Source organism: Stenella coeruleoalba (genome assembly GCF_951394435.1).
Source record: "Stenella coeruleoalba genome assembly, chromosome: 4".
In the NCBI taxonomy this organism is placed as follows: Eukaryota; Metazoa; Chordata; class Mammalia; order Artiodactyla; family Delphinidae; genus Stenella; species Stenella coeruleoalba.
The window spans coordinates 72,580,334-72,600,526 of NC_137149.1; the positions used below are offsets into that span (position 1 = coordinate 72,580,334).

Consider the following 20,193-nt stretch of genomic DNA (forward strand, 5'->3'; position numbering starts at 1 on the left):
CCTAGAACCTGTGCTCTGCAACAAGAGAAGCCACCGCAATGAGAAGCCCGCACACTGCAACGAAGAGTAGCCCCTGCTTGCTACAACTAGAGAAAGCCACAGGCAGCAACAAAGACCCAACACAGCCAAAAATAAAAATTAATTAATTTTTAAAAAACTACACAATACACAAATCTTAAAAAACACCTCACCTCCTTTCTGATTCCCCATGACTCTTTCTTAAGAATATTTGACCATCTTTCATTATTTTGAGATGTTTCAGTATTTGATGACATTTCTGTCTTCTAAGAACAGAATATTTCATTATTGCTCCTGATGTTTCCTTCTATGTAGAAGGACAACAATTAGCATAACATTTCTGAACTTGCCTCACCTCATTCAATCAATCCCTTTCCCCCTGGGTTGTCAGGTTCTACTCATTCTGCCTAGGATAGGTTCTGCCCTTGGAAAGAGGGAAAAAGACTTTCTCTGGTCCACTCCTGATGCTGAGTGGGTAAACCTTCCAACCCAAGAATTTGGTGTTAGGAATCTCACTTGCCCATAGATGTAAGCCACATTCTTTAAGGTTCACTGTATCCACCATAAAACTGGTATTTTGGCCTCTGCCTGCCAACTCTTTACTCCATATTCAATTTAGAATCTGGATGGTTAAAGGAGTGTTAGTTATTAATTACTCTTTAATACTACCATTTCTAACACTACCTATGGTTGGCTCATATCAGTCAAATCTAGTACAAAGGGGATGTATTAAGGTAGATAATACATACTGGTCAAAAGGTTGTTTCAGTTTGCCATATACCAGGTAGGACCCTGGGGGGATGGAGGCAGGAGAATAATAAGGCAGTACTTATATAGGTTTATTCAGTAAGTAGTTTTCACCACACAGTAATTTTAGATAAGAGTCACATAGCATTCATTATACTGCCCTAACTTAAATCTTCTCCTACACTCCCTCTTTCTGTGAATGGATTCTGAAATTGCCCAGGCTAGAATACTTGGCATGTCTTCAAATTCTTCTTAACCTTCTACCATTATATCAGTCACCACTCTATTAATTCTCTCACTTAAATATTCAACTACTCCTTTCTTCATCCTTCCTATTACTGACTTGGTATAAATTCACATCATTTCTTACCTAGATATTTTAATAGTCTCCTGATCAATAGTCTCCTAGCCGCCAGTATTTCTTGCTTTTATCTCAAGGAGCCCACTGCTCCTAGGCTGGGCTCCTCTATGGGTGCATGGGAGGGTTGAATTTTATGAGAAATATTTTAAGTTTATGCTTTTATCTAGATAATCCACAACTTTGACCAGTTGCTCAAAAAAAAAGTTCCTTAATTTCAAAACAGTTAAGAATCACTGGAAAAATAAAAAAAAAAAGAATCACTGCACATCACACAGTATAAGTTAGTTGAGCCGACAGCTATCAATGTTATTCCTCTCTACACACTTTAAGGATACAGCCCAACTGATGAACAAATTAACAAACTGTGCTACATCCATACACCTGAATATTACTCATTAATAAAAAGGAGTGAACTACTGATAGAAGCTACAACATGGATGAATCTAAACCGTATTATGCTAAGGGAAAGAGGCCACTCAAAAGGCTATATACGATATGATTGCATTTATATGACATTCTTGAAAAGATAAAACTCTAGGGACAGGAAATGGTTCCATGGTTGCCAGATATGAGAGTAAGAGGAGAGACTGCCTACAAGGGGTACAAAGGGAATTTTTTGGAGCGATGGCACTCCTCTTATATCTTGATTGTGGTGGGTGGTTACACGACTATATGTTGTTTGACAGAACTACACACTATTTAGGATGAATGTTGCTATATGTAAATTATACTTTAATAAACTTGACTATTAAAAAAAGCAAGCAAAACAATAACAAAAAACCTACCCATCCCCCCTCAGTTCCCACTTTGGAATCAATAAATCCATCCATCACATCATCCACCAGAGAACTCATTCAACAGAAAATCTGTACATGCACTTTGCCTGCCTAAAAACTTATTATGGCTCCTCACCAAGCATGAAATTTAAAGCCTTTATCTTTCCTCATCATCTTTATCACCCTTCCCTCCTGATCTCTTACCTCTCCCTCAGTCATTCATCCCAACCTTAAGCTCTACTAAAAAATTACCTAAAAAGAATTCCCAGAACAACCTATGCTCCTTCTTACATGTTTGCAAACATAGGGAGCTTTTAAAAGAATACTGGTTCCAGACTCTGCCCAGACCACTTTTAAAAATCAGACTTTCTGGGGTGGTTCGAATGTGAGAACCACTGGTCTAGAAATGGCCACCCCTTAAGAGAATATTTGTACCTAAACCATATGAAGGCACATATCATTCATACGTGAATTTGCTAAGCTTTGTGCTTCCTCATAGATTATGACTTCCTCATAGACAAGAGTCTTCTTAACTGTTTGATCTTTATGCGTGCACTTCTCAAACTTAACGGCACATTCAGATCACCCGAGGATCTTGTTAAAATTGTGATTCTTAAGCCTGGGGTGAAGCCTGGGATTCTGCATTTTTAATTAGCTTCCAGTTGGGCTTGAGGCTGCCAGGACACACTGAATAGGGAGGCTTTATGTCACTATCACCTAGCACAGAGCCTGCATATAAAAGTTGCTCAATAAACATTTATGAAATGAATCGAAATCATCCATGTCATTCTTTACACTCCCCTAAGTAACCAAAATTGTAGTGATCTTGCAGGATTGTACAGAAAGACTCTTTCACTTACTGCACTTCATTTTTTTTTCTCTAGGTATGACAGAATACAGTTCTTGACAAATGGTTAATTCTAACCAACTCTCACTTACTTTAGTGGCAGATAATAGGTCAGGTAGTAAAATTCTTCTGGGTTACATGTGTGGCAAATTGCTCTTGTACTTATGTTCTTGGTCTTATACTTAGGGGGAAAACATACATTTAAAAGAATAAAACATTAAATCATTTTAAAGGCATATCATTAATTAATAAAAGTATTAATACACATATTCCCCATTATGTACCAGGCAGTGTTCTAGGAGCTAGACATGTTAACTTATTTTACCCTCTCAGTCTTCTGGTGGGTACTATTATCCTCATTTCACAGATCAGGAAACTGACTTATGACTAGGGAGGGGCAGAGCTAAGGCTACTGTAACTAGCCACTCATGCCTATTACACAACCTAGATAAGTGGTAGCAGTTACCATATATTGAGGATCTACTGCAATCCCCTTACTCCTTACATATATCATCCTGTATAATGTAAATCTGAGCATGTCATCACAGCTCAAAACCCTCCAACTTTCCCATCATACTTTGGCTTTTACTCTAAGTCTTTACTTTGCCCTACAATGCATTCCTTCTGCCTATCTCTCCAACATTATCTCCTATCACCACCCTCCTTGCTTGCAGGGCAAGCTGAAGGAAGCCATACGAGCCTCCTCAAACATGTCAAGCATATTCCCACCTCAGGTCCTTTGCACTTGCCATTCCCTGGGTCTTATATGTTCAATACCAAGGCTGTCACATGGCCTGCTTCCTCTCTCTTGTCAATCTCTGCTCAAATGTCACATCCTCAGAGAGGTCTTCCCTAGCTATGCTATCTAAAATGGAGACCCGGGCTTCCCTCGTGGCACACTGATTAAGAATCTGCCTGCCAACGCAGGGGACACAGGTTTGAGCCCTGGTCCGGGAAGATCCCACATGCCGTGGAGCAACTAAGCCTGTGTGCCACAACTACTGAGCCTGAGCTCTAGAGCCTGCGAGCCACAACTACTGAGCCCACGAGCCACAACTACTGAAGCCTGCATGCCTAGAGCCCGTGCTCTGCAACAAGAGAAGCCACCACAATGAGAAGCCTGCGCACCGCAACGAAGAGTAGGCCCAGCTCAATGCAACTAGAGAAAGCCCACACACAGCAACAAAGCCCCAACACAGCCAAAAATAAATAAAATAATTTTTTTAAATGCTTAAAAAATAATAAAATAAAATAAAATGGAAACCCTATCACTTTTTAATCTCTTATCTACTGTTTTAGTTATATAATGGATGGATGGATGGATGGATGGATGATTTCATATGTTTCCAACAGCACTTCAAGGTCACTCTTTTCCCCTGTTTACAAATGAGAAAACCCTAAAAAGGCTCAATGAGAATCAAACAACAAGTAAGTCACTAAGCTAAGACTTGAAGTTATTATACTGGTCTGGATCTAACACCTGCAATCTAGTCAGAGCCTTAAATGGCTTCTCAATTGTTCCTCATACCTATGCTTATTTTAAACAGTATCCTCTGAACCCTAAAATAAAGATATTAATTGGTTATTTTGCATTTTGTGGAAAATCAGATTGGGGGAGATGGGGGAGGAAAGAATAAGTCACTTCTTTGAATACTAAGGCAGCACCAGAGTCCAACAACTGTGTTTAGTCTTGGAAGGTGCTAGCTTCTAGAGGTCATATCAGCATCATCTCTACTAACCAGGACGATGATAGCCTCACATATGAGAGAGATTATGAGCACACGCTCTAGAGCAAGCTGTCAAGGTTCAAACCCTAACTCTGCCATTTACAAGCTGTGTGATCTTGGGTAAGTTAGTTAACTCCTATATGTCTCCGTTTCCTCATCTGTGAAATGGGGATAATTATAAAAGAATTATTATGAATATTAAAGGAGTTTATATATGTAGATTGCTGAGAAAAGTAGTATGCTCTCAAATGTCAGCCACTATTAATAGTCTCAAATTTCAAGACTTTAACAAAATAATATACAATCACACCTTAAAGCAAATATAAATGCACAAGTATACCATAATCCCAGGATTAAGAACCACCCATTGGATTGGGAGTTAACCTTTAACTGACTAAATTTAATTTAAAAGTTTACATGAAACTAAAATTCAGGAGAATTGAACCAAGAAAGGAAATTTATTTCCCAGAGTTACCGCCACCTCCTATCTTTTGATCTTGAACTTGTAGACTATCAACAAAGCTCTCTAGTCGATCTCAAGAGCCAGAAAAGAATGGAAAGAAAACCCGACTCAAACTTTTCGAGATTCATAAATCACGTCTACCTTTTTAATTGTCCCTTGAAACAAATTAGAAGCCAGAACAGTCCGTAGAATGCTGTATTTAAATCCCCTATGCAAACATGCCTGAAGCACTCTGCAGAGACACAAGCTTCTGTGTGGGCTAGACATGGTAGAAGTATGCCAAAATCGTAGCAACAGACACTGGTGGCCATTTACTTCTCAAACAATTGCAACAAACTTTCTCTATTTTTCAGCCCTGAGAGCTTATCAACTGTTTCAAGGGAGCAAGGAACTTGTCTATCTTGTTCACCACTGTTTCCCTAGACCTGGAACAACGCTTGGCACATAGTAGGCACTCAATAAATGTTTACTGAAAAAAAAACCCAACTATTAGACAAAGCGGTATTACTTTCAGCAAAGATGATGACAAAAAGAGAAATTTCTCAAAATTGTAAGCATGATATTAACACTGCCGAATATTTATGAACTATTGGAGGTTATTTTTGGTAGTGTCAGTTTTACATCCAAGAATATATACATAGGCATATAAATCTTCTAATGGTAAATTATCAAAAATGGCATGCAAAATATTTAACAAATAACAAATTAATATACTAGGTATATAAATTAACATCTAAATAAAAAACTAAAAATGTATTTCCCTTTGGCCGCTATATTAAAACTGCTGGAGCTTCCCTGGTGGCACAGTGGTTGAGAGTCCGCCTGCCGATGCAGAGGACACGGGTTCCCACATGCCGCGGAGCGGCTGGTCCCGTGAGCCATGGCCGCTGAGCCTGCGCGTCCAGAGCCTGTGCTCCGCAACGGGAGAGGCCACAACAGTGAGAGGCCCGCGTACCGAAAAAACTGCTGTCACATAATTTAAATTGAAATTCAAACCATTCAAGTCATTCCGATCATTTCCAATTACCTTTTGACTTTTAGAAACTGTTGGTGTAATCATCTATATGCTACAGCTATCCCTGGCTAAACAATGCCCCACATTCTGTCTAAACCCCAATATGATGCAAGAAACCACACCGGTATATGTATAGCTGATTCACTTTGCTGTACAGCAGAAACTAGCATAGCATTTTTAATCAACTGTACTCCACTAAAAATTAGAAAAGAAACGACGCCAATTTTTTTTTTTTTTTTTTTTCCATAACGCGGACCTCTCACTGCCGCGGCCTCTCCTGTTGTGGGGCACAGGCTCCGGACGCGCAGGCCCAGTGGCCACGGTCCACGGGCCCAGCCGCTCCCCAGCACGTGGGATCCTCCCAGACCGGGGCACGAACCCGCGTCCCCTGCATCGGCAGGCGGACTCTCAACCACCGCGCCACCAGGGAAGCCCCACGCCAGATTCTTGTAACAACAAGTCATGAGCTCCCCAGCTCTTTATGCTTGTTGCATCCAGGAAAGATCAGTAAAAATATTGAGCATGGTGATTGGGTATGTTCCTGGACGCCAGAGCCTGGATCAAGGTTGGAAAGCACCCGCACCAAAAATAATGCCACCAACACCACCTACCCTACCACCCCATCCAATTTTGGGCCACTCTGGAGCAGAGGAGAAGTGCTGCATCTCTACAACCATCACTACCAGCATGAGTTCCCTCTGCTGCCTCAACACCCCTGGGGGTCAGCTGCATCCACACCACAATGCTCCTAAGCCCTATCACTCGCCTCCACCAGGCAACAGTAACAGGTAATTCTCAACAAGTAGAGAATTTCCCTTTACTGGCTAGTACAGAAGTACTTTAGTATTTAAAAAACAGGTTTGACAATACAGCTACGCACCAACTGAAAACCAGCCCTGAGGATTACCAATATGAAATAATAACACTATGTTGAAACATTTTTGAAATAAATGAACCATTAAACTGACCATCTGGAAGACAGTATGGAGCGTTATCCAAAAGGTATCCATTAAAAAAACTTCAATTTATAAGTTATTAGGACATAGTAACAAACTTGCTCCAATTAGTATCTATCCTCCAAAATCTACCCTCCACCAGCCAGATATAATTTAGATCCCTTCTGAAGGAGAGAATGTCATAATTTTAAAATGGGAAGTAGATCATGGACCTTTTCTTGGCTACACTATGCCAAAGCTTACTGGTTTCAGAGGGGACCACAAATCAAACTCGTTCCATGCACCAGTAGAGAGGTAGATAGTTACGCCCCAGGGACACCCCTTTATGCCACCCACTCTGGCTTCCCTTTATCTCCTATCCCACCAGGCCACTGTTGCTGCCACCCACCACCTCATGCAGGCACCTCTCCCCACTCAGGAGATCTCACCCAACTTGAGCTCCCTTACCCAGGCCTGGTAGCGCTCTCCTCCCTGCATGGACACCTATCTTGCTTAGCCCCACCTAGATGCTTTTCCACTGAATTATTCAGTAAAGTAGGAAGGAAGCAGAGTCCTTATAATTTTAAATGTACTTGGGAAATACCTCAAGGAACTTTTGGGAAGTTCACTCCCATTGCTTTATCATCAGCTTGCATAGTTCTCTTGGCATTCTATTGAAAACAATACTTTCATGATTCCTCCTAAGCCCTGGACAAAGTAAATGAATTTTTCTTTCTCTTTACCTGTTGCCTTGAATCTACCCAGAGAGACCTCCCATTTGCTCCCTTTGAACAATGCCCCTTTTAACATTAAATATCCTTTTACATGGTCTCATGTACCTAAAATGTCTTCTCCCACACCAGTTTGCTTAATGAGTACCATCACCAATTTAAAGCACACCCTGGAAGCCCACCTACTGGCAGAAGGATCCTAAACAAGTACAAAGAAAGTGAGCACTTAACTCTGACAATTCAGAAAACAAAAGATGCTGACCTCGGTCACTAATAGAAATAATGGAGCAATCCTGTCACATCTGGCCTACCACTTAATGTTTCTGCTTTTCTTTTTTCCAGTAAAGAACTTCAGAGCCTCAATTTTTTATTCTTGAAATGATAAATAATACTTAACTCACCTAATTTGTTGAGAAGATCAAATAGGTAATGTGGAAGTGATTTTTATCCATTAAATAATCACATAAATATGATTAGTTAATATTATTATTTCCTTTCTCAAATACTACTGTGGTCCCAAATTGTCAAATTTTAGAATATTCAGAAAATGTGTGCCCCGCTGCATTTGTGAATGACTAGTGATGCAACTTAGGAATCTCAGAAGTATTTTCAATCAGAAAAAATAAGTACACTAACCTCAATGAAAGTCTAGCTGTCAGCAACCTTTAATTCACCTGTTCATTCATCCATTCATTCAATAAATATTTACTGAATACCTACTATTTTCAAGGCACTCTTCTGAGTGCTAGTTAATAAACAGTAACCAAAATAGAGCCCCTCCCTTCACGAGCTTCCGTTCAAATGGGAGGAGACAGGCAACTGACAATCAATTAGCATGTTAGGTAGTGGTAAAGACTATGGCAAATAAAGCAGGGTAAGGGGTTAGAGAGTGTCTAAAGAAAGTGGTCAGGGAAGGCTTGTCTGAGGATACATGTGAGTGGAGATTCGAAGGAAGTGAGCGACGAAACCATGTAGACACCTGAAGGAAGAGCATTCCAAGCTGAGCTGCACAAGAACATCAAAGGCCCTGGGGCTGGGACATACTTCGCATGTTGAGAAATGGCAAGGTGGCCAGCATGCCAGGAGAGCAGTGTGTGGGGGGAGATCAATAAGGGATGAGGTGGGATAGGTACACACAGGCAGGTGATGTATGGCCTTGGAAACCGTGCTAAACCGAACTTAGATTTGATAGTGGGTGTGATGGGAGGGTTGTGAGCAAGCAAATAACATGTCGCCAGTTTTATGTTTTGATGGGATTACACAAGAAACTGCATGATCTGTATGTCTTCTGTACTTCTTTAATATTTGTATTTTTTTAACTATTTACATCCTCTACTCTGTTGTGACAAATGCTGCTTTCAGACTGAGTAAAATGGATTCTGATAATTGAATATTGGATTTGGTGACATGGAGGCCACCAGTGATCTTGACAAAGGAAGTTTCTGAGGAGTACTGAGGGGCAAACAGCCTAATTGAAGTCAAGGGAAAATTGAAGCAGATGATTGTAGAGACAGCAAGTACAAATTTCTAAGTTTGCTAAAAATGGAGCAAAAATGAAACTGAGCCTGAGGGGTCAAGAAAGGAGATGTTCCATTCTGTGTGTATTTTGATGGGGAAAACCTAGTAGAAAAGACTTTTTTAAAAAAATGATGATCTAGGAAAGGGGAGGGTATTTGAAAGAAGTAAACCTATGAGAGAAGTGAAAAAGGAAAAGATCTAGTCTGCAAAGGAGGAAAAGTTGGCATTAGATAGTAGCAGGAACAGTACATCTTTTAATATGAAGGAAGGAAAGAAAAATATGTGGGGTACAGAGGTAAAAAGGTTGGTAGACTTAGTGATAAGAAGATACAGTTTTCTGGTGGCTTATATAAAACAAGAAAGCTGAGGGGGTGAACATGGGGAGGGAAATCTGGAGGCTTGAAGCGAGAGAAAGTATAAAATAATTGTGCTGAATGGCAACTTTGTCTTCCTAGCGCCCTTATTTTCTAAATCATTCTTGACTACTTCGTATTGTAAGCTTTTAGAGGACAAGAAGCTACACTTACCTTGTTTTTTTCTGTATTTAGAAGAGTCATATACAAGGAAGAGATGCATTATATGTAAAGGAGTAGTTGCTATGATGCTGGACGGCCAGGACATTAAAGTTTGCCTAACTGGAGTCTTTGCGGGGGGGGGGGGGGGACACAAAAATATGTGACCTTGATTAATTATGAAACAATATGTCACATTTTGGGCAAAAAGAAATAGAAGCATAAGCAGTATATACCACGCACTCAAAAACTCAACAAGCATATACTCACTCATCAGGTGTTTTTAATCCTCTAAGAGTTCAGGGGTGTTACAATGATTACTTTTATTTAAATCACACTGACAGGCTGAGCACCTGGTTACTTCAGTCACATAATTAAGCTTACATCTCAGTATTACCACTTAGCTTACTTTCTATTTTATGATCTGAAAATGAATCTTATAAGGTCAAACTTCAAATGCACCTGTTGTGGTTTTTTTTAACTTCATTTGACATTTTTTTTTAACCTACTGAAGGGAATGCTTGCCAAAGTCAGTTTCCTGATTATTCTCCCTGAACTTGGGTGTGGCCAGCCTACACTACCAGCAGCATTACATCTACCTAATTAGAGAACAATAAAGTTGACCTTTGAAAATAAATGCACATGTCAAATATCAGAAAATGTTTTTTCTTCACCTATTTTTAAGGGTAACATTTGTTACTTATGTGTATAAATATTACAATTTGGGATTATCCAATCTTCAATAGAATGAGAGCTAAGAATAAATGAACGTTTGAAAATACTTTCACCAGAAAATGAGACTAAATACAATTGTACATATTTTCTACAATTCTGTTTAGCCTCATTTTTCTGGTGAAATTTAAGTTCAGACTCATTTATTAACACTCATGTAAAGAAACTTGAAAGTCAACTAACTGTAATATTTTCGTGTTTTGTGGTACAGGTTACCTCCACTTGTTCATCTGTTAATACTTCTCCAACAACTTAAAGCTTTCTTATGAAGGATTGTTGTGAATACTGATATCTGCACATGTCTAAAAGGTTCCCAGGTGGACAGCTCTCCTCCATGTCAGCATAAGTCTGGTTTTCCAATCTCTGGGCTAGATGCAGTTGTTCTTGTTTAAAAGGGCAGTGCACGCTGAGGATGTATTTACCCAAGATAGCATTTAACAAATTTGCTGATTTGCTTGTCTGTATCCCCCCTCTAGACGATAAACTGGGGGATCAGGGACTGTGTCCATCTAGCTCTTCTTTGACTTCTCAACCTGACACATAGTTAGAGGTCAATAAAATATATGTTGAATCAATGAAAGTCCCAGCACTTTGGAAAGCGGTTATGAAGCCTTCCACAGCAAACGCCACTTACCTGTGAGATCCAGAGTTCTGTCCACAAAGACCACTGATGCCCTGCCTGTGGCGGTCTTCCTCCTGTTCTTGGCGGGAGCAAAATTGGCCAGATCTGCAGCGATGATCCGACTGAGGGAACCTACAGCAAAACACTCCTCCCGTACCCCTAAATGCTCACACAGGGAACTGAGGCCGGACACCAGGCACCTAATCGTCAGCAGCAGCTCAGGGGTTAGGGTAGTGGCATCCACCTCAGCCAGGTTTCCCAGCCTCCTCTTGTCCGATCGGGCACGATTGAGGATATGCACATCCTGGGGTAATAGTGGGAAAAGGGAAGCAAAAGCTGGAGTCAAGGCAAGGTGGGGAGCAGCACATGCGAGTAACAACGGGACGTGCAGCACCTCAGCCGTGTAGTTCATGTTGCCCATCCACTCACACAGCTTCTCCTCCAGTTGCTCGAACACTGGCTGCTGCCCTTCCAGCTCAGCCGCCGCCGCCGGCGGCACGTGATTAGCCGTGAGGTGGACTGCGTGATTCACAGCCGTGACCACCACACAATACTGGAAGTGACTGCGGCAGATGATGTCCCGTAGGGTCTCCACGGTCCGGCCTTTCAGCAGGCAACTCAACACAAACACCGCTTTGGGCTGCTCGGCTCCGCCACCAACTGCGGCTGGCTCAAACTCCCGCAGGTAACACGCAGAGTTCCCCACCGCCTCCAGCAGCCGTGAGGACCCGCAGCCCCAGTGCAGGCTCTCGGCGCAGGCGGCGTCCAGGTAGACCACGGCCCGTTTCACTTTGGCCAGGACCTGCTCCCAGGCTTGCTGGGTGAAGGTCAGCACGCCTGGGGTGCTCATGGTGGGTATTCGCAGACTCAGGGCACCGAGCGCAGGAACTTCTCTCAGAGCTCACAGCTTCCGGGAATTGGGCTCCCGGAGACATTGACAGTCAACACAGTACACGTGGGACGGCCTCCGACTCATCCAGTGTGGGCGCATAGTAATGACGTTACGGAGCGTGATTGGCTAGCGTGGAGACGTCGCGGAAGAATGGTGAAGGCTGGGAATAAACGGGCGGGGCTTGGAGGCTCCCGGGTGCCTCGAAAGTTCGGGGAAGTGGAAAGGAGCTGCCTAAGAAAGAGCTGAGGCATTTTCTTTTCGTCTCCCTCTCTGCTCGGATTATCTTCGCTGCTCCTTGAGAAATCTCAGGAATGATAAATCCTAATTCGAAATATGATATTTTCCTTGGATCTGAACGCATTTCTTTAAAAGTGATGTGTTGCCCAGCAAAACTAAGAGCAGCCAGAGAAGATAAAAACAACCAACTGCTGTGTGATGTTTCTTAGTTTATACAGTACTATCACATACATTATTGGACACAAACCTCTAACAGACAACGGTTTCTCTTTCACTTTCTCCATCTTCCTTCCCTCATCTCATTGGCACTAAATCTTGATCCACTTCAAAAATCTAGAATCCAGCCCTTTCTCCTCATCTATCCTTCCTCTCACTGCCTTAATCCACTGTCTTCGGTCAACTGAACAATAGCAGTGACCCTCCCCCCGCCATCATTTCCCAGTTTTCCATCTCTTCTCCCTTCCATTCAGTTTGCTTCCTAGTAAACTAAGCTTGTTCAACCATTTTTCTGCTTAAAATCCTCTCCTGGCCCAGTTGCCTACAGAATACAGCCAGATGTGTTATAATGGCACCAAAAACCTTCATGATTTCTCTATTTCTCTCCAGCTATCCCAGCTTAGAACATTAAACAGCTGCACAATGAAGTCAACAGATTGAGCCCAGAATGTTTTACAGGTTCAGTTCATTCAATCACTATTTATAAAGCACTTATTAAGTGTAATCACTGAGTTAGGCTCCAAAATACAGTGGTTAATAAGATATATTACCTGATCCATGAAAAATTTACACCTCTGCTAAGTACTTGCCATATCTGGGGTAAGTTTTAACATACCTGTTTTCCTTAACATATCTGTTCTGCTAGATGGTGCGCTAGAAGCTTGGTATCCCCAACACTAGAAAATAACAGGTGTTCAATAAATGTTTGTTGAATAAATGCTCAGTTCATATCAGTATAATAAATAATATATTCAACCAACTTTTAATGGACATGTACAATATTCCAGACACCGTGTTGGACACTGAGGATATAAATAGAAGTAAGCCACAGTCTTGCCTTCAGAAGAATCTGAAATAAAAGAACCCACACACGTAAAGCAAGCAAATGCAATAAAACATTACAGAAGCAATGTTTTTAATTTTTTGTTTGTTTGTTTGTTTTGCTGCACCATGCAGCATGCAGGATCTTAGTTCCCCAACCAGGGGTCGAACCCCTGGACCAGAGCCCCCTACATTGGGAGCACAGAGTCTTAACCCCTGGACCTCCAGTGAAGTCCCAGAGCAACGTTTTTATAAAAAAAAAAATGTTCAAGAGTTATAAAGTGGGAAAAATAAACTCTGACTAAGTGAAGCAAAAAGGGAAGCGGTCAGAAGAAGTTTCATATAGGACATAAGTTTTGAGTTGCCTTCAAAGAAAACCAGGTGTTCACCAGGTGTACAGGATGGGGAGGAGCATTCCTGGCAGCAGAGCAAAGAGTGCAGCATGGGGCTTCCCTGGTGGCGCAGTGGTTGAGAGTCTGCCTGCCGATGCAGGGGACACGGGTTCATGCCCTGGTCCGGGAGGATCCCACATGCCACGGAGCAGCTGGGCCCATGAGCCATGGCCGCTGAGCCTGCACGTCCGGAGCCTGTGCTCCACAACGGGAGAGGCCACAACAGTGAGAGGCCTGCGTACCGCAAAAAAAAAAAAAAAAAAAAAAAGAGTGCAGCATGAACAAAGGTATAGAGGTATGAAACCTTACAGCATGTTCTCTGGAGCTACAAATGGTTTAGTATAGCTTGAATGTACTGTTTGAAGAGAGGCCCATGAAGAAATAGGAGCTAGGAACTAGAAAAGAAGGGGGCAACTTTCAAAAAGAATAGAGTGGTCAACAGTAGTGAGTGACAGAAAAGGGAAAAGTGAGATGGAATCTGAAAAAAAAAAAGTTGGCAGAATATGAAATTAGGTTCAAAGAAAGTAACTTGGCCCCAAAATTCAAGGAGGGAACAGTTCTAGGATATAATGGGATCCATAGTGTGGCCCTAAATGCAGACTGCTGATGTGGATGAATGAAGATTGTTGAATAGTTAGATTCTAGGAGATCAAAAAACAGATGAGCAGAATGTGCAAGTTACTTGTTATGATGCCAAGTGGTAAAGGAACGGAAGACTGTGTACCAGACCCCAACATCATCTGTGAATAAGGGGAAATGAAGAGAGAGAGGCAGAGGTGGTTAATAAGGAGGTATGCAAGGAGGAGGATTTTCAAAAGATTTTCAAAAGAAAGTGGCACCACAACAGTCTGGTAGTGGCCCACCAGAGCGAAGGAAATGGCAATACTTCCTCCAGGCTCCACAGTACAACTGGGTGAAGAAAAATGGTGGGTCTACAGTAGAGAAGGATGAGGATGATGTGCTGTCCCTGGAGGGAAGTTAGATTTCTGTTTCAGTGAATGAGTAGAGACATCTCTGCTAAAATGCTGACATGTATATATAATGGACATGTGGGACATGTATATATAATGGAACAAAGGGACTGAGAGTTAGATACAGAGTTGGAATTCAGGCCTGAAGAAACTGGGAGGGGATAAGCATAGAGTATGTAAGGGAATGACACTTAAAGAGTTGACAAAAAGTGACTCAGAATGAGGAAATGTGGGGGGCTGCATAAAGTTGGGCAATACACAACCTGTACAGCCACATGCCACCCAAAGGGCTGCCAGATCATGAAGGGGCTTATAGGTCACGTCGTAGGAAGTTTGGATTTTATTTTATGTGTAACAAACTATTGAAGGGTTTGTGTTACGTGAATTGCAGTGGAGATGGAGAGAAGTAGACAGTGGAGATGGAGAGAAGTAGACAGATTTGGGATATATTTTGTAGGAAGAAGTAACAGGTCTTGCTAATGGATTTTTATAGGCGTGAGAGGGACTCAAGAGGGAAAGAGGGGAATCAAGGATGATTCCTTAGGTTTCGGCTGAACAACTAGTTGGATGGTGGTTATTCATAATACGATGGAGAGGCTTGGGAGAGAATGGAAGTGGGATAGGACAGGTTTGGGAAGGGAATTCACAAGTTCTGTTTTGGGCATAAGTTTGAGATGCCTATTAAATACCCCAGAGAGGCATCAGGTGAAGCACCTGAGTGAGCAGCTTGTCCTGAGCTTAACGATAAATTAAGAATGCAGACAGAAAATTGAGAGTCATAGATATATATCACATAGACAGTATTAAAAGTCACGGGGTTGGATGAAATAACCCTGGGGGACAGGGTAGACAGAAGAGAGAAGAAAACCCAGGAAAAAATTGATTTCTTCATCTCAGACATCATGGCAGAGTTAGATGAATTCTTGCTAAAATTGCATGCTTAAGACCATCAGATGTACCTTATTTAAATGTGATTTGTACTTTTCTGCTCAAAATAGCTAGCAATTGTTTTCTATTCTCATAAAATCAAGCCTATCTCCATCTCATTTCTAAGTCCTCTCTGTTCATGATCAACACTTAAGGATTTACTAAGCACTTCCCATTTGCTTGATATTGTAAGAGAGAATCTGGTGAACAAAAAAATTTTGTTTTCACCCTTAAAGAATGTGAAGTTTACATAGCAGTGTAGATGTGAATAGATGATACAATTGCCAGAAACAACTAGCAACATAGAATTTAGTGTTAACATATATCAGAATGCAGAGGAAGATGGATAATTGAGGCTTAATTCCTTGTTGTGGTATCTAGAGACAAAGGAAAACTCTACACATGTGCAGTTTCTCAGGATGTTCAAAGGACAAAAGGCCTAAACCATAACATATGTTGAAGAAAATAATCAATAAACAATTTATAATAGCATAGCAAAGAGTTTTATTTGCCAGACTGAGGACTATAACCTGGAAGACAGCCTCTCAGATAATTCTGAGGAACTGCTCCAGAGAAGCATAGTCTTCAGCACAATTTTATGTCTTATCAGAAGAAAGAACATCAAACAAGTCAGGGATACATTCTTACGTGGTTTCAAAAAAGAGAAAAAAGATCAGCAGGTACACAGCGAATTGTATGGCCTTGGCACCTGGAAAGTTAGTCTTATCATTGAAGGAGTACCAGCTCTGGTGTCCCAGGAAAGGAGGCATTTAATATTATTTATTTATTTATTTATTTACTTACTTACTTACTTATTTACTTATTACTTTTTGGCTGCATGGCATGAGGGATCTTAGTTCCCTGACCAGGGATCAAACCCACGCCCCTGGCAGTGGAAGCGCAAAGTCTTAACCCCTGGACCACCAGGGAAGTCCCTAATCTTTATTTTTAACATGGACATTCTTTACTTCTGGTCAATGTGCCCTTTTCTTTCATAATTAAAGAAGAGGTACAAAGTATGTTTCATAGGCCACAAACAGGCTAGTTAGCATAAAATTCAAGTTAACTCACGGATAAACCAGAATGACTTCCCCCTACCTCAATATATGAAAACTTCTTTTACCAGTCACCTTTAATTTGTCAAATGCTTTCACGTTTGAAACTTCATTTTACCTTTGTTATCCTTCCAAGAAGTGGGTATAAAATGCTATTTTAATATATCAATTTACTGATAAGGAAAGTGAGGAACATTGAAATGACATAACTAAAGCTGGTAGCAAATAGTATAGTCGAGCCTAAATGCCATATCTATTCAAAACACATCTATGTGTACTTACTATCTACTAAATACTGAGCAAGGCACCTTTATTTGATCTTTACCTCCTGTCATCATTTTAATCATCATCTACTGAGCATTCCCTTTCAGTACTTCTCAGAGGTAGATACATTAAACCTGTTGCTTTGTTGTTTTCGGCTTTTTTTTTTTTTTGCCAAGAACCAGCAGATCTCTCTCACACACACACCAACACAGACACACAGACACACACACACACACACACAGACACACACACACAATGGAAAACAAATATCAGAATATATGGAGTATCGTAGTTTGATAAGGTCATAATTTTATATAATATCTTCAAGCTACCTGTCTTTGAAGTCTCCCCTGGTGGGAGATAAAGATACTTTTAACTAAGGAAGTCTATCCAGGCAAAGAACTCAGTTTGGAAGCAAGGAAGGAAGAGGTTTTTTAAGAGTGGTTATTAGTGATTTATGGGCTTCTCTGCTTGTGAAAATCTTCATTTCCAAAGCTTAGCTCAAATGCTACCTCCACCATGAAGGCAATTCTGATGCATCAATTATTATTCATCAATTCTTCAGTTTAAGTAATGCCTTGAAAGACAAGCTCATTTCAGGCAGCTGAAAGGAGAAAGAGGCTCTTCAGCAAAAGGCAGTTTGTTCTCCCATGAAACCATCATTACAGACTCATAGAATGATAAATAGAAACATAAACAGACAGGAATGTGAGTGAGTGCCTTATGACACTCTCGAGCAGAATGTAAAATCTTCACTTTGTTACTGTCAGTAGAGGCCAAGAAGATCTCCTAAGTGCTAGGCAACACACCAGGAATTAGAACGACATATAAGAAGATGCCCTGTTTGAGGGAGGATTTGGTGAAGTCTTAGGAAAACAGATATGTAGTCAAATAATTACTATATGATGTGATAGACACATGCCACGGAATCAGCATACTGTGCAGAAAGGAATGATTAGCTCTGCACTACCCACTCCGGAATAACTCTAATCTCATCTACATATCCTCTCTCCCTCACTCCACTCCAGCTACATTTGGGGTTCTTTGAATGCTCCAAGTACGCTTCTGCCTCAGGGTTTTTGCACTTCCTATTCTCTCCACCTGATAGGGCTTCTCCCAGAAATCCACAACGGTTTACTTCTCTCCATTCAGGTCTCTACTTTTGAACCACCTCATTAGAGTGGCTTTCCCCGACCACTTGATATAGAATTGCATCCTATCCCTCTTCATCACTTTGCTCGGGGTCCCCCTTTCCTGCTTACCCTACTTTATAATCCTTATCACTATCTGACATACTGTACATTTATATGTTTATTGTCTGTCTCCCTTTCATTAGAATGAAAGCTTCACGGGAGGAAGGACTTTGTTTTACTCATTGCTGAATCTACATAATTTAGAAGAGTCCTTGGCACTTGGTAGGCCCTCCATAAGTATTTATAGAATAAATAAAGAAATGGGGTTCAGGAAAGATTTCAAAAGTTGACTATATCTCAACAGACTTCAGAAATACACAAGGGATTATCTATCCCCTTCAGATAAGGGAGGCTGAGAATAGCAATAGAGGAATGTTCAAAGGTTAGGGAGATTAAAACCACATGATTTGTTTAAATAGCATGAGATGGTGTGGCATTGGTGGTGTAAAAACACTTTGTGCTTCTATTAAGACCCACCTTTCCCTTGTAAGTGAGTTAATTGTTTACCACCCTTCTGCCTTTCTCAATAAATTGAGAGCTCTCAAGGGCAGGGGCTGTGCTTTACTCATACTTTTATTTCCTAAGTTCTTAAACAGCAGATATTCAATAACTGTTAAATAAATAAATGAAAAAATATGATGAAGCACTTAAAAAATGAACATAGTTTGACATACATAAATATGGAAAGGACCTCCAAGACACTGCTGAGAAAAAAAAAAACAACCAAACCAACCAATCAAATAAACAAATCTACACAATTATACATACAATATTGTACCCCTTAAGACTCATTCATCTCAGGTTCTTTCACCAAAACAATACACGTGTAGCAAATATGTATAAAATTTCATAATGCTGCACATGAACAGAAAAACAAGGGCTACTTCTGGAAAGGAGGGTAGTGGATGAGAAGGTCTTTGACTTTTTGACAAAGAGAATGCATTATTCATTTTTTAGTTTGGCTTTTGTTTGCTGTTAAAATTAATTTTTCAGGAAAGTGGGCACGAATTATGATTTCTTCTCTAATGAGAAACAGGGACTGATAAGGCGATTCTGGATCAAGTCTGATACAAGTAAAGAATGAAACAAGGCCTTCCGGGAGATTTTAAAAAAACAAAACGAGAAAGCAAGCATCACACGCAGAAAGTAACGACGGTGCACTCTCCAGCAAAAGCAATACAGGTTATCAGAAGGAACGTTGGGGGAGGGGAATCGTAGCCTACGTAAGACGTCACGGGAGAAAGCCACGCTAAAAGGCAAGCGAGATCCCGTGGAGGCGGGGCCAACTACGGTGCGCAGGCGCAACCAGGCTCAGGTGGCCGCCGCCGCGGAAGCGAAGCCACCTAGAGACTCCGCGCTGCTTGGGTGCTGCTGCGCGTGCGCGGGCGCGGGCGGAGCGGCGCCGGAGCCGTGTTCTTTGCCGCCTCCGCCGCCGGGGCCACCTACCCTGGATTTGAGTCTCGCGCCTTCTTCGTTCGCTCGCCGGCGGGTTCGCGCCCCTCTCGAGACCCCGGGCAGCGAGGCTGGGGAAGGGTTGGAGGGGGCTGTTGATCGCCGCCTTTAAGTTGTGCTCGGGGCGGCCATGTCGGCCGGCGAGGTCGAGCGCCTAGTGTCGGAGCTGAGCGGCGGGACCGGAGGGGATGAGGAGGAAGAGTGGCTCTATGGCGGTACGGAACTTCCTGTCCCTTCTTTCTCTCCCGGGTTCTCTCAGGCCTCCCTTCCCGGCCCGCAAACGGCCGGCGTCCTGGGGCCCTCTCGCCGCCGCCTGGGGCCTCTTGCATGGAGCCTCGTGCGGCCTGACTTAGGCCGAGCTCGGCGTGCGCGTCCCCCGCCCCCCTTGCCTCCTCCCGCCTAGCCCACGCCCCCAACACGCACCCACCAGGTGGCGGCTGGGACCCCGCTGGGCAGGGGGCTAGGGGCTGGGCCCCCAGCCTCGCCGTCCACTCCGCCCAGGCTTCTCGGCCGCCTCGCCTCTGTGCGCTTTTCCTCTTGTTTTCTTATATCGATTCTAAGCTGTGTTGGTGTGTCTCTTCTTGCCCCTTGACTGTGGGATGCCCTTCCTGTCCCAGGAACAGTCATTCTGTAATAATAGCTAAATAAAGTTGATGCTGTAAAACTAACGTCTTGTTTCTTGATGGTCAGTTTGTATGGAATGCACCTGCAAGGGTACCTCCTTGTGTGAAAGTCGTGCTTTAAAAATAATTAATTAAAAGAGAGAGA

General features: G+C 42.0%; 2 protein-coding genes across 17 annotated transcripts in view; one reads left to right on the top strand and one right to left on the bottom strand.

Annotated features, from left to right (window-relative positions):
* Nucleotides 1–12,270, bottom strand: part of SCFD2 (sec1 family domain containing 2) — a 398,472-nt gene extending 386,202 nt beyond the window's left edge. For both annotated transcript variants that reach the window (XM_079920247.1, XM_079920248.1), the window contains exon 1: nt 11,017–12,270. In XM_079920247.1, the coding sequence (XP_079776373.1) occupies nt 11,017–11,854 (838 nt within the window). In that variant the 5' untranslated portion in view covers nt 11,855–12,270. The remainder of the gene's footprint in view (nt 1–11,016) is intronic.
* Nucleotides 12,271–19,143: 6,873 nt separating this feature from the next.
* The window catches only part of FIP1L1 (factor interacting with PAPOLA and CPSF1), a 67,016-nt gene continuing 65,966 nt past the window's right edge, over nt 19,144–20,193 (top strand). For all 15 annotated transcript variants that reach the window (XM_079920838.1, XM_079920833.1, XM_079920841.1 and 12 more), the window contains exon 1: nt 19,144–19,640. In XM_079920838.1, the coding sequence (XP_079776964.1) occupies nt 19,556–19,640 (85 nt within the window). In that variant the 5' untranslated portion in view covers nt 19,144–19,555. The remainder of the gene's footprint in view (nt 19,641–20,193) is intronic.